The sequence below is a fragment of the Apostichopus japonicus genome, chromosome 15 (assembly GCF_037975245.1).
Source record: "Apostichopus japonicus isolate 1M-3 chromosome 15, ASM3797524v1, whole genome shotgun sequence".
NCBI lineage: Eukaryota > Metazoa > Echinodermata > Holothuroidea > Aspidochirotida > Stichopodidae > Apostichopus > Apostichopus japonicus.
The window spans coordinates 24,023,781-24,039,187 of NC_092575.1; the positions used below are offsets into that span (position 1 = coordinate 24,023,781).

Consider the following 15,407-nt stretch of genomic DNA (forward strand, 5'->3'; position numbering starts at 1 on the left):
TGTCAATGTTACATCACACTTGTATATGTTTATATATGTTTATACATGTTTATGAATGCTTATGTATGTTTATGAATGCTTCCATTTCACTGTTTCCAGTCCCGATGTTATAAACATCTCTACATGAGATTCCCATGCTTTTCAACAAATCAAGATCAAAACTTGTTAAGACCAAAACCGTATTTTGTTTTACGGGTTTACTATACAGCCCACACACACTATGGAGGACATACCTGTTATGATACCTAGTATAGGCCTAACAATTATAACTCTAACAACATGTATGTTAACACCTATCGTTGAATATGCCCGAAAGTATACATGTCCTTAAACAATATGTTCTTTTTTTTGCCGAAAAGTCAATGAAAATGAGAAGATAACAAAGAAGAAGTTTACTTTCTTTTTCTGACTTAATCTTCAAAATTGTAAGGAATTTCAAGACCCAGATAAGAGGATATTAATTTCCAGATTTGTCCACGTTTTTCTAGACTGTGTGGGAACTATGCTTGTTGAACCAACATACTACATAATAGGGATATACTGTACATCTGCCAGTATATGTATATATATATATATATATATATATATATATATATATATATATATACATACTCTCTCTAAAATACCCCTTCATGAACTCTTAGATTTGGACCTTGAGGCGAACTGAAATGTTGTCAGAGAAACTCTTTATTACTCCAGGAAATGGTTCACGATAAGTGGTCTGGGATTTTATGATGCCGAATGTTCTTCAAAATACTTTACTTTTCTTTAAAAAAAGTTATTTTCTACTTAAAAAAATGTGGTATATTTGAATACTTCCGTAACTGTCATTTCGCGTCTCGTCGAAATAAGTAAATCCCTTTGTGGTAAACAATGTTAAAATTATCAAGACTTAAAACTACCTGCAGCGTTCTGCTCATATATGTAACATTTTTGTATCTATTTTAGTCAGTTTTAGTAGAGACGAAACTATCGGGAGGAAAAGAAAGCCCCAAGCCATCCAAAATACGTAACTACAAGAATCTAACTGCAGTGGTTAAGAGAGTTTGCCTTAGCATCTTGACAACCGACTAACTGTTAGTGACAGCACGACAGTATCAAGTCAGCCATTGCACTCATTCGCGTCTTTCCGAGAGAGATATAAAAACAATGTTTTGCAACTTGAGACGAGCTTTCGTCATCTTGAGACGATGTCTTATGGTATTCTTTGTATAAGACAGCTGAACAAGAAACTTAAACGGTACATTAATTGTTTGTTTTGTTTTTACACACGAAAATAACCACAAACGTAAGCAGAAATTTGTTTTGCTTGTGGAGACATTCAACAATTAACGAAGCAGAAATAATTTGTGTTTGTTGTGAAACGAGGAAAAATCGTGTTGACAAAATATCTTAACCAATGAAAGCTGGTTAAACGATTTGTTCCAAATTATGGAGATAATGAGAAATTTTGAGAAGTGATGCTGCAGAATCTCAATAATAGTGTACATTCCTGTTCGTGTACGTTGACGCTTGATTTATCAGTGAAGACAGATTATCCAATTCAAATAATATCATACAATAATAAAGTATCATAATCATAAAATATAAAACCGTTCTACCATAATATTGTTGTATATATAGTATTACATTGTGCAATGACATATTATGATAACAACTATATTATTTTTTTGTGGTAAATATTACAGTATACTAGCATGTGAATCAAATAGACATGTATTGCAAGGTATCATATGTGGAAGTTTATATTAGGCATGTTTGTCAATAAAACAGTCACAGAGCATAAGTTTACAAACTGAGAGATTACAAATGTTACAAAATCACACAAGCAAAAAATTAGAAAGATAAAAACCTGATTTTCCTGAGAGTTAGTTGAAACTGACACAACTTGGTTTACACTGCCCACTTGCAGGACAATCTTTGAAAATCTATGATTCCACATTTATATAAAACATATTGTGTGGGGTGTCACATTCAGTGTTCGATTTTTCCGGTATCGCATCGCAAAATGCGATCCAAAACGACAAACTTGCGAGACGTTTCCAAATCAGCATCGCACATTGTGCCGATTTGTGCGATACAAATTCCTAGTCAGATTTGGGAGCAAACACTCAAACCTTAACTTACGAACTGTCGATCACAATGTAGAAGTTATAATTTATTGAGTTTATACTCAATGTACAACTAATTCACTTGACCGTATAGCGAAAAAAAAACCTGAAAAAATAATATCCTACCATAGTTAAGTGTAAAGCAAATAGCCTAACCACCTCGGCGGTTACGGATCTCACGTAACTAAAAGGTTCCCTGGCAACGTGCCCAAAAAATGTTAACAAACAGGTGTTACACAGGGGATGAGCTCACAGTTGTTTGGGAAGGTACCTGGGCAAATTCGCAGCACATGTACCGTGGTACAGTAGTTGGGTATAGGGTTAAAAACTGCAGTTGTAAAATGTACGCATAGTGCACGCTATTCATTGTTAGGCAGTCTAGAAACGGGGCTTTGCTGAACGTTGTTTGTTTCATAATATCGGAAGTTTTGTAAGTTGCACTTTTTAAAGATTGAAAGACAGATTAAATCTCTTTTCATAACATAGCTACTTTAACTTGTCATTTCAAAATTTTCATCAGTTTCGTGACAATTTAAATAAAAAAAGTTGTCAGTATTTTGCATCCTCAACTGCAAATTTTTTCATCGCCAGACATCGCAAAAAATGACAAGAATTTTCGGGGGCTTTCGCCCCCAGGATCCCCACGAGGGGTTCTACCCCATGACCCCACCATAGCCCTAAGACGGGCCCCTGGACACCACGCCTTTATGCTAGCACGTTACGCATGCTAGGCAGGCGAACACCGGCGGGAAATCGACAGTGTGTTCGCGGGAAATTGAACAAGGTTTTCCAACACTGCTGAACTGTGCAGTTACTGTATGCATCATGTTCAAGGTTTTCACGGAGGCCTTTGAGGAAATGAATGGTTAGTACAGTGTATATATGCTGCACTAATGCTGTGTGTAGGCCAAGGTTCACGAAGGTCATTGGTTATATTCGCGCGCCGTAAACGTGTTTTTAGATGTTACGGAGAGTCAGGTTTCCATGGATATTAATCGAAAATGAAAAAAAGAAATGGATCCTCTTGGGCAGATTAACAAATCATTGCAAGTATAAATAAGTACAGGTAGCTCTGCTGTTAAAAAGAAAAGTTCAATATCGGTTTGCTGTTATCGGCAATTAGGCAAAATTTTACCGATACCGATATGCTGCCGATATTGCAAATATCGGCCGATACCGATATTGAAAACGATTATCGTAGCAACACTAGTATAAATAATAATAATACACAAACATTTTCTAGTTAATACATTGATCGCCAACATTTGGTCCGTTTTGTGGTAATTTCAAAACTGCTATTCAATTTTGGGGAACTGCTATGCAACAAAAATATTGTATAGCAATTGTCGAAATTTGTTGCTATGCAATTTTTTGGCCATAAGTCGAACACTGGACTCACATTCAAGCAACAATTTCGTTTCAAGCTGTCTAGACTGTTGTAGCTTCATTGTCAAATCAAGGCTCTTTTTTGGTTAGTAGAAATTCAATACAGACAAAACACAAATGATGCAGACACTTTGGGTTGTGGAATAAGAATGGAAGGCCATTGACCGCAGGGGTTCCGCCATAGAGGGCGAACAGTGTTAAAAGGTTACCAGAGTTCCTTCTAGACACGGTAGAATGAGAGTGTAAAGGTTGTGGGGAGACAGGTAAGCTTGTCACTCTTAAATATCCAAACCAGTAAGTTTTGGAATCATTACTGCCAGCTTAAGGAATCTTACTGACTACACTGTCTAAACTGATGTAGATCCGTGGTGAAATCAAGGCGTTACTGCTAGATAAGGGATCTTACTTGCAATGTTAGTGGTATCACTTATCACATAGCCAAGTCTGTTACATAGGTGTGCAGTCAAGTGTGTACAGTAGGTCTTTAAACTTCAGATGCACAACATCCTTGGTTTGGAACCATGTAAGGTGGTTTACTGCAAGACTGTAATTGGCATTTGGATGTAACCTTAGATGATAGATGAGTGTTTCATGCAATGATATATGGCAAAAATGCCTCATACTTTGTCTCTGAATGATTTCTGGCTACAATAAAAAGCAACTTTTGTAAACAATAACCTGTAGTACCCAGTGATAAAATTTCAAAAGAATTGCCAATTAAATTTTTTTCTGGCAGCAGAGATGAACAAAAAACCCAGGTTGTTGTCAATTGTGTTCAAGGGCGTAGGAACCGGGGGGCTGGGGGGGCGCCAGCCCCCCAGTGAAAAATATGGGGGGCGGAAGTATCGTTCCGCCCCCCGCTCCGCAAGTCAGAAAACCCCTTTTTCATTTCCAAATGAGAAAAAAATCTCATTTGAAGCACCAAATTGCATCTAAGGCCAGGTGAAAATGCAAAATTCTTTACAAAATGGAGTGGGTGTTGAAGTGTGCTATATTGCACCAAATTGCATCTGAGGCCACCTGGAAATGCAAAAAATTTCCAAAGGAGAGGGGGACACCCCCTCTCCTTAGACCCCTCCCCCAGGCCGGCCATCAGTCTTCAGCCCCCCCACTCAAAAGTACCTTCCTACGCCACTGATTGTGTTACAATATCTCAATACGTTTTGAGATAAACAAATGGAGAAAAGCAGGATTTTTTGTTCGAGGCGACCAAAATAATCATAATAAAGAAAAGGACAACATTTTGTTTTGGTTGTAGTTTTTAATTATGCATTTCAATTAATATACAAGACTTATTATCCCAAAGCAGCATAAATAATAACCAAAACTGATTGACTTTTCAAGATACATGATGGATCTGTCTATCTGATTACAAAGGTTACAAGACTACATGCATTCATATGAATATTCATGCAGATACACTGTTAAATATTCATAGATTGGTCGGGTTCCCCACCTTATTATCACAGTGAGGCCAAATTGTAAGATATATATGTGATACAAAGCACATTTTCCATGAACAAAAGAACACAGTTCCTTCCCAAGTATGCTTCACAAAGGGTGACCATTTATTAAGGAGGGTGTGGATAATTTGGAGGGGAGGGAGAAGGGGAGGTGGGAGGGAGGAGTTCCCGAGACTTATGACAGAAAATAATATACCACTGTAAATATGCAAAATATATTAAGAACATCCAAAATTATGGAATAGTATGTGGTTCTGTTTGCTTTAAAGCAGCAGGGTGTGTTCCATAATAAAATGTTTATACATCCCATAGTGCACCTCACATCCCCATGTTTTCTGTTACTCCAGTATATATTCCCAACAGCTCAAAAAACTGATGAAATTCTCCGTTCAAATTTCTATGTGAGAATTGGGCCATTTTTATATGAATGTTTTCTAAGCTAAAAGTTTTATAATCGTTTTTGAAAATTAGCACACTTTTCTCAAGTTATTGAACAATTTGTATTATACTATATTTAAAGAAAGTTAACACAGTATATAAAAAACAGGTGACGTATCATCCGAGGACCTACCACATAAATTTGTTGAACAACCAATAGAATGTTTCCAACAATAGAACATGGTTACATCCATGTTTCTATATTTACACTTCAAACCGTGAATCAGATATTTATCAAACAGTGCAACGATTTGGTGGATTTTCCATGTGAATTCTGAGACTAAATGCTGCCGATAAGACATACAACAGCAAACTTAAACATAATTAAGCAAACCATGATATTAAAATACTGTGATCACACTTTGGAATCCCATTAAGGGTCAGCTTAAGTGTGGCCTTGTGACAGATAAAACTAGACATATAAGGCTAACACAGAAAGACAACTATCATATTTAATCCAAGCAGCTAAATCTTCTATTGACTTCATATCATTCACAAAATACCCATAGGCGGTTTTTCTGACAATGAGCAAATAACACACATAGAGTAGATATATGTCAAATGCTGGCCCCCATATCTGATGAAATCAATCTGGCAGAATGCATTGATTATGTGTGGATAGGTAAGTGAGAAATACTGCCATCTGTTTTACAGCAGGAACATTCATATTACTATGGCCATGACTCAGATGACACAATCCAGGACTTACTACTAGTTTTACATATAAATGAAATTTTCCAACAAATAGAAAGAACTTTGTTTTGCATCAATACAAAAAAAAACAAGGAAGCTACACAAATCAACATTTTGACTGAATAAAACACAAGACTTAAAACCTAGTGTGTGATATATGAGCTACGTATTAACTACTAATATGTCTTGGTGAACTAACAGTGGCTGAACTAACATATCACAGCTTAGCCCAACCAATAACCCATGCTAATTATATTATAAACTGTGTAGGATACCAACTTTTGAAACAGAAAGGAAAATGAAATAAATATTACAATCATACATTCAAATTGAGCAGAAATTTGTAATGGCAACATAAAGAGACCTTTCAATTCCCACAATGACTATCATTTACAAATAAAAGACTATCGGTCCCAGGATAATATCTGATTCCTTTTCTTGTTTTGCAAGTTTAATAAAGCAATTCTTTATGGAAATGTGCACTTTTGCTTCCGGTGGTGGTCTGGTACCAGACAAGAAGAAGAAATAAATCCATGTATAATATTAGATCTGCATGTACAGTCAATACTAGTGTGCTTAACCTGATAACTGACCTCAAATATACTTAGGTTGAAATTGCTCATAGCAATATTATGTTAGGCTACACTGCTAACATACTGTTTTTTTTCTTTCCTTTTTTTTAGAAGGATATTATGGCATACATGTCTTATAATGAATACCGTGCAAAAACTGTGACTAATATATGTTATTAATATCAAAAAAGCATACATTGTGAGATTCACCTTCACCCTTTTCAGAATTATTTGGTGGGATTCCTATCTCGATGGGAGAGGTACTGGAGGCGTATGTTTTATTCAATTATAGTGGTCCAAATCTGACAGTTCAGAGAGTAAAACTGAACACACTTACAATATCCCTTGTCATAAAATTACAAGAAGAAAAGAAAGAAAACAGAACAATATAAACCCAACAACATTAAGAAGTAAAAGAAATTCTACAGAACTGTTTGCAAACATACACAAGGAGAAATCATAAGAAGCACATGAAAAACGATTAGTTTTTATCAAAAGTAACAGGAAACTGATCGAGAAACCTCATGTTTTAGACTTACAAGCTAAATCAAGCTACCTTACTGTTTTCAAGACCACTTTATGTGGATTTTGTTACTGTATAGTCTCCCAAACATGAAATTTTGTACTTTAGCAAATCTTGAAGAGTAACATGACACCAAATGTTGAATTAAGTTCTGTGAAGTATTTCTACAAATACCACTGAAAAAATCCCTTTTATCTGAACCCTGGGCTAAAGCGACAATTATATAGCAAAGAAACATACATTTAATATATATAGCATTTTCCTTAAGTGGTTATCCCTTGGTGTGAAAAGCCAGGCCCTTGTCAGGTACTGTAGCTTTCTTAATTTGTGTAAAAGAAAGTTGGCCTGGCGTTTCGATCCAAGCAGGATCTTCTTCATAGGCTAAATGACAAGTAACAGTAACAGAAGTGACAAAAACACGCACAGAAATTTTTTAAATTTGTAGAAGATCAGCAGACTCAATGCATGAGATCAGGAAGAGCAATATTTCAAACCAAAGGTCCGTTAAAGTGTAGAATGAAAGTAAGGGTGCTGAAGATGCTAGTTCAACGATCTCTGTGTCATAATGTTCCTAGAGAATCAGCAGAACGATTGCTAACAATTTTATTCAAGAAACTTGATTGGAAAATTCTACTGGATAAAGTTTACAGTAACAGATGTTCAAAACAATTTTCTCCTTTCTCTTGCATCTGAATGTTAATACTGCTGAAAAATGTAAGAGACACAAATGATCCCTTTTACTGCACTTCCAATTGATCTTTTTAAATGTTGACATGTTAACCTATAATGAGTAAATGAATATTTTCCAATACAAAATTGTGAAAATCTGTGTAAACTGCAGAGTTTACCTCCAATTATCATGAATAAATTATAAATAATGTTAAAAAGAAAAAACGAAAACAAGAAGAAGAGAGAGAGGATGGTACACAATACATCACAAACAATGGAAAAAGTTGTAATTGATCCACTCACATTTAAATGTTAAGAAACAATGTTGAAACTATCATTAACATTGAGTTGGGACTTGATTGCAATTATGCTAATTATGCAACAATAAACAAAACGTTACTTGTCCCCTAATAGAAAGATCCCATATGCAGTCAGGGTGCACCCTTGTTTTCCGTTTTTTTTAAACGGAAAATGTCTCGAGGGTTTGGTCAAATGGCTTCGATTGTTTCCCACTGTGGTTACGTCCGATCGAGTTCATCCTTCATCCATCTGTCGCCGAGGGCAGATGTCCCGACCGCCTTCCTGAACCTTGAACCTTGTTTCATCCTTCCATGGTATCACAGGAGGATCAGATGTAGTCTGGATTAACTGCTAATCCTTTCTTTTTGGATATTAAAGTCACTTTTGTTCCTGAATAACTGCTACCGTTATCTATTATACTAGGTGTGGACAAATTGACAGACATCGTACTCTCTGTGTAGTCCCCGTCCCCGCTGACCGTGTTGCTGAAGGTGTTGGTAGAGGGCGCTCCTCCTGAATCCGTCGTTCCTTTGCTGTCTTCGCTGTAGACGCTGTTTGGTCGCGACTCTGTCCTGTGATCCACATCATCTTCCGAGCTCAGGGGATTGACGTTGTACTTTGCCCTTCGGAAGAGAACAAACAACATTTTGAAAGGTTATTAAAATTACGGAAAGTCAAATATTCAGCAAAAACTGACAGGGAAATGGGTTATAGGCAAAATTTGAAAAGATAATTTCACAGTCCAAGTTTAACATTTGAAGACACAGCAGAAATGTTTGGGTAGAAGAAATTCACAAGCTCAAAAGAAAACAAGTCGTTTACTCCATCTAGCCTAACTTTGGGGCTGATATTGGCTAAGCATCTTGTTGCTGAAGTCACAGGCTAGAATTGTTACCACGCATATACAGTACTCTGATTAGGAATAAGGCCAAAACCATACGATCCACTCAGCCAGATATGGTACAGTAAGTTTTGTTTTAAGAATATAATGAAAGGAATCCCTTGTGATAATGAGCAAGGATTTCATGATCAAAGGTGTCTCTGAATAAACTACGCAGATGGGAAATTTGGGTAAATAAAGGATTCACAAACATGCAGGAATGATTGTAAACAGCAAATTACTTTCTACGAGGAAAATTTCAGATATATTTCAAAGGGATGTTTCTTTTTTGGAAGATTTCGTTCACACCATTGATAAATTGGTATTTTTCATGATGAAAAGGTAATAAACTTTCTCACTTTTTCTTTTACGAATATCTGCCAATGACGCAAACTTTTCAAATGAATAACACTTTGTTTTATTGCCAGTGGTATCTTGACTAGTCGTTCACGGGTCATGATTTACTTGGTTGTCAAAGATAAGATTAGATGGATTGTACAGGGTCTACCGGGGGGGGGGGGGGAGGGGGTAGGTGTGTAGGTGTCTCATGTATAGAGTTTCCAAAATAACTACTCATTCACAGGGCAAAGTTTTAATGGTAATCTGGTACAGTAGCACAAGACAACCAAACTCTTGTTTGGACAACCAAACATGTACCGGTGGAGGGTGTAACTAAATAGGGCCTATACCCCCAAAATAGGTAAAATGATAAAGAGCTATCACCCTAAAGCTAAATGGACTGTCAGCTACAAACAGCTATATGTTCACTTGGTATAAAATTACCAAAAACACTGAATTTTTAGCTTACTGGAAATGATGAAATATGATATCCATGATAAAATGCATGATTTTCTAATAAATTTAAAAATACATGGGAAAAAAATCAAATAAGAACTGACAAATAAACACAAGTATACGAACTAAAGCATTTCCTCTGCATTTGATAGACTTGTTTGTTCTTCAACATTATTTGCGACAATGTTGGTAAGCTGTCCATATAATAATCAACAAAAGACATATCATCTCAAAATTATTGTCAAATTCTGTTAAATTGTTACCCAACCTATTGGAGCTTGTTCTCGTTTTCCATTTCAGAAACAAAGCAATAAAACTATTTAAGTACTAAAAACAACCCTGCAGTCCACAGCTGATTGACTGCAAATGATTTAACCATCTAACAAACACATTTTCATGAAAATAAACCTGAACAGTGTTTGTTTTCAAAACTTCAAAGAAATTTAGTCTCAACAAAATACAGGAGATTTCAATGCCTTTATACCAAACATTTTTACCGCCTTCCACTTAGTGAAATTTAGAGGCCAAATTGAAAAGTCTATTAAAAAAATACCATGAAGACAAAATTTCCTCGGCATCTTGAGCACCTTATCTGAATGATTTGAGCCGCAAACACAACCTCCCCATCGATGAAATTGTCGACAATTTTGAGAGCTTTCATTGTTAGAAGATCCACAAACAACCTTACAAATTTGATCGCTCCATTTAATGACGGTTCATTCCACAAATGGCGTAAAGTAATGAAATGCCTCTTAATGCAGAAAATTGTTTTTTTTATTGCTATGATATGAACAGTAGTAGGTATTGGATGAGTCAGGTTAGAGCAAACTCCAATCAAAGTTGTCAGAAGTCTAACCTGGAACTAAAATTAATTTTCTTAGGGCTATTTAATTGGTAAAACGGCCTTGTGGAAAGGTTAACTCGACGTACTGTACATCACAGTCTCTGAAAAGAACTCCTTTGAAGTGAGAATCGGTACTATTCATAAAATAAATGTCTCTTTCTTACTATAATTGTAGGAAAAGGAAAATAAGCCAAGCTAAACAATCATATTGTTTAATAACAGATCATGTGATAGAGTTGCCTATGGCGTTATGACTGCTCCCTACAGTTGAGATACGTACAGTATATTTTGCATCTCTTTGGGAGATGTTTGGTTTTGAGCACTGTCAGCCATCTTTAATTTTGTATCCCATACACGGTGCCACAAAACTTAAAGACGGAACAACTTCCATGACAAAACCCAATTTTGTTTTACATTATTTGGGAACTAAGAGATCAGAAAAGCTTTTAATAAGGACATTGTCCGTTTGTCGATTAGGTCAAAACATCCTACCGCAAGCAGGCACTAGAATAGTGACATAACAACGCTTCATTGTCTTTCCTATTGGGCATAAAATGCATTTGTTGCCTCCGATTTTATGGATGGATGAAAAAAAACATTACTCTGATACTATTATGAGTTCGCAGGCTGATCTCTCGCTTTCAGGCTTGTTGTACATTGCCCATGTGTTGTTTAAATTGTGGACACAGCCATCATCATCTACAGCTAATAGGACATATCTTTGTGAGGTACATTAACCTCCCAAACAGCTTTCTTTCTCTACTTTTGCAAACGTTTGTCTTTAAAATGATGTAAATTTTTCATCTTACGGTAATGCAATGTGCTGATATGCACTCCTTCTGCTACAGGGTTCCGTTTGTCGTTGAGATAAATGCATCGGGCATGGGCAGAATTTGAAATTATACAGAAATTTAGAATGAAAACGAATGCATGGATGCTTCACGTAACAATTTTTCACTCATCTTCGCTTCATACTTGACATGTCCTAGATAAAATCTGAAACAAGATAGTTCCAGAATCGAGGTCATTTATCGGATGAACGCCTCCAAGACTTCGTCCAGACAATCTTTGCACTTTAAATACAACTTGGCGCTTGCCTTTACTCTATTTGTCATGTACTGTACGAGCAGAATAGCTGGAATTGGTTAAAACTGTAGCTCAAAATTTAAGTTGAATGTATAAATGGCAAACTTCCGTTAATTGTAAATATACTTGCGACCGGATAACTTTCGACCAATCACAATATGCCGATAAAAGACACTTTACGTCATAGCTACCTGTACTTAATACTAGCTGTGCGATGCGAGCAGTCGAGACGGAAAACTTTTGCATCAAAATTTTTTTTTTACTAGCATTACCAACTCAGTTCAACATTTGACACTTTCCAGCCCTGCTTTGCATGACTAATTAGCACGTACAGGTTCTCATTAGAAATAAATCTAGAGACTCGATACCATTTTAACCTACATTTTAGCCGGTCTTTCTTTCTTTGGTATGGGTTTTTGTCTTTTTTTAATGCACTGTCTTTTTAAGCACTGTCTTAACTATGTCACTCGTTTGGCTCATTAACATGCATGAACACAGAACATTCAGCTGTCGCGGTATCAGATTATGCTTTTTAATTAGTATAAATCTCTCGAGAAGATGATAAGACAAAAATAAGTTGAAGAAATTCTAGATTAATACCCATGAGAATTATTTTTAGTTGAATGAGACAATAAGAAAGTCTAACCTCTAACTGGCGCTGCCATTGCCTAGCCATAGTACATGACACACAACGTACCATAGGCTTTGTCTGCGAGAGGTCAATATTCACTGCAGTATGTCCCTAGACCTTCATATATTTCATACAATGTACATATATTGCTTAAAGGGTGTGAAGACTCACGCAAACAGAAACGTCTAATGCTGGTAATCTGACCTAGTTTCGAATGAGGTGTAACAGAAGTTTTTAACACCACCATCGATCCCAGAAAATACACACACAGCTTGCGCGGTAATTAGACACTAGTGTACAGTCAGTACATACAGCTGCGGTCAATACCCACAGCACAGTATACAAACGATACAGCGATGGACATTTCAGGTCCAGCTAAAGATAACAATTAAGGAATCACGTTTCATTACTGTCTGCATTTTGTAGCGACACTTTTTCAGATGGCCGCACGCGGTTTTGGGTGAGTCTTCAATGCCTTTAAGTAGTGCACTTAAACTTAACATGACTGGAAGTGTGAATAATAACACTAAATTTGCATATTTTTAGTGATACAGCACAAACTCTAAGTAGGTGGTCAGTGGGACAAATCCAGCCCATTAAAGATTTCAATAATACTCTTGCAAGAAAATGTTGGCCCACAATATTGCACTGATTGGGCAAGCAGGCCTTTACGGATGTTTGAGCACCCTACCAGCCTACGTCCATATACCTACCCTCGGTGTAGGTGCAGTGAGATATTTAGTTCCCCCTGGCATTTTTATTTTTAACCGATAATTCTCTCTGACCGGCTTACAAAATTAATTGACAACCAATGTAATTAATTTACGGGATACACATGTACCAAGAATAAGGAAAGTGCTCCGAAGAGTTTTCTGACAATTGTTTGGAAGTAGTTTCCCTCTGTCCATGAACATTTTAATAATTAAAACAAGGTGTACGACAAGACAACATTATAGTTGGGAATGTACTGTAATCTGAATTAACCTTGAGTCTGGTACAGTATTTCATATCACAGCTGTCTAACCTTCCAATCATTGGAATTACTGTACAACTAAACTAATAAAATAAACCATAATGTACCATAAAATAATTTGCTTACGAAACAAACAATCCTTGTTTCCCCTCGAAATTATGCCACACTTAACAAAGAAGAAGCAGTCCCCCTTATCATCTGGACAATATTAGATGTCCAATTTTCTCCTCACCTTAGCAGCAATAATTGCACCCAAGGAAAGCAAATAATGACACACCGATCAGGATAAAAGATTGGAAGTACAGACTGATGGAACAACTCTTTCCACCCCCCATACCGGTATTTATCCTCCATTTCAATTATCCTAGTATGCGATATCTGATCAAACTTTCATATCATCACGCCAAGATACCTCAATCTCTTGACACTTTTTCCCCCGAAATATCAATTCCTGCTGCAAATTGAAACAAATTGGAGCTGTCTCATCCAATCCTCGTCTCTCTCTTCCTCCATATTTTTCATCGTGGGACGAATGGATGAAACGACCGCAAAATGATTCCGAAATTAGGACAAGCGGATCGGTTTAGAGAGAAAAATCACGTTCACCTGCCCGCCCTGATTAAAGCTAGTCATATTGAGTTCCCGGTTCCTATTAAACTTACCCCTCTGTGAAAGCCTGCCATGCCCCATTTCTACACATGAACTTTAAAATTACTTTCAGGTTTTAGCAACATACCAGGTTATGTGTTAATACCAATTACTTACTGTACATGTTAGCCGATACAGTAACATGCAGGCTTGGGATGAATGTGAATAGAGGGAGAATTATCTTCTTTTTTTGTGTCTGGTGTGATATACCTGCATCAATGTTGTTTGGCATTTCAAAACTGATTTAGAAATTCTGTGATAAACAATGTTGGGGCACTGAGCCACCCACACACTTTCTCTAAGTAATAAATTTATGAGCAAAAATATAAGCAGCTCGGCCACATTTCTGTGAATTATGCTGACAATTTTCAAAGTGGAATTTCTAAACTATACATATACAGTAGAGGGCAGCTTATACTAAAATTAGGGCACTAAATCCTGTATTTTCACTCTTTTTATTAATACCTATAAATTCCTATCAAACTGTACATTTTTTTGTAAATTAAATTTAAACATCATCTGTGTATATTATCTGCAATTAACCTTTCCTGATGGAAAGGAAACTTAATTTATTCCAAACTTTTTCGCCTTAATAACCACTACATTAATCGACTAAACGCGGCGGTTAAGACATTTTATCATTTAATCTCCACCAAAGTGATCACTCCAGCTGCCAAATTAAAAAGTTTTCAAGACCATAATCGCTGTTCCTTGATCAAGACTCGTATGAGAACCATCTAATAACTGGTGAATATGTAATATTTCAAGAGCTTTAATAATCCTCTTACTCATAGGGAACAAGGATAAATCCCCCAAACGAAAACTTAGACATGCATCCTAACTCAATGCATGTTACAATGATCTATTATGACGGATAATCATTCAGACATCTCCCACCGGGAGCAATATTTAATAACTGCTCGAGGTCTAAAATCACAATTTTATAGATAATGAATACAAAAATAGATCGGTGCTCGACAAAAGTGACACAGAAGAAAATAAAATCCAGTCAAATCACACATCATATATAACTTCCGTCCCAACATGTCAAAGTCCCAAACTGTGCAGTTTGAATACTATATTGTTATATGTGTAAAATGCACAGCTACTGTACCCACAAAGAAGACTTTCTGTTGTGTAATACTGTAGATGTGAAGTGATCTTGTGTTGGCACATTACATGCATCAACGTTAAACTGTTCAACAGGCCATTAAGGGATATATCTGCTTCTGAGAGAGAATCATAGCCATTTAGGATATATATATACATCTGCTTCTTAGAGAGAATCATAGCTATTTAGGGATATATACATCTGCTTCTTAGGGAGAACCATAAAAATCTGGCAAAAGTTTTTTAAAAGAAAGATTCTGGTGAACATTTTCAATCTGACAGACT

The 15,407-nt window shown here is 36.3% G+C and overlaps 1 protein-coding gene and 1 long non-coding RNA gene across 5 annotated transcripts in view; one reads left to right on the forward strand and one right to left on the reverse strand.

Annotated features, from left to right (window-relative positions):
* Positions 1-593: 593 nt before the first annotated feature.
* Positions 594-7,855, forward strand: LOC139980534 (uncharacterized). Its single transcript, XR_011797572.1, has 2 exons — positions 594-1,979; positions 3,518-7,855. It is a non-coding gene; the product is annotated as an uncharacterized lncRNA (long non-coding RNA).
* The window catches only part of LOC139980528 (unconventional myosin-XVIIIa-like), a 161,353-nt gene continuing 150,684 nt past the window's right edge, over positions 4,739-15,407 (reverse strand). For 2 of the 4 annotated variants that reach the window (XM_071992229.1, XM_071992228.1), the window contains one exon: positions 4,739-8,778. In XM_071992229.1, the coding sequence (XP_071848330.1) occupies positions 8,484-8,778 (295 nt within the window). In that variant the 3' untranslated portion in view covers positions 4,739-8,483. The remainder of the gene's footprint in view (positions 8,779-15,407) is intronic. The other 2 variants (XM_071992230.1, XR_011797571.1) reach the window with 2 other exon arrangements.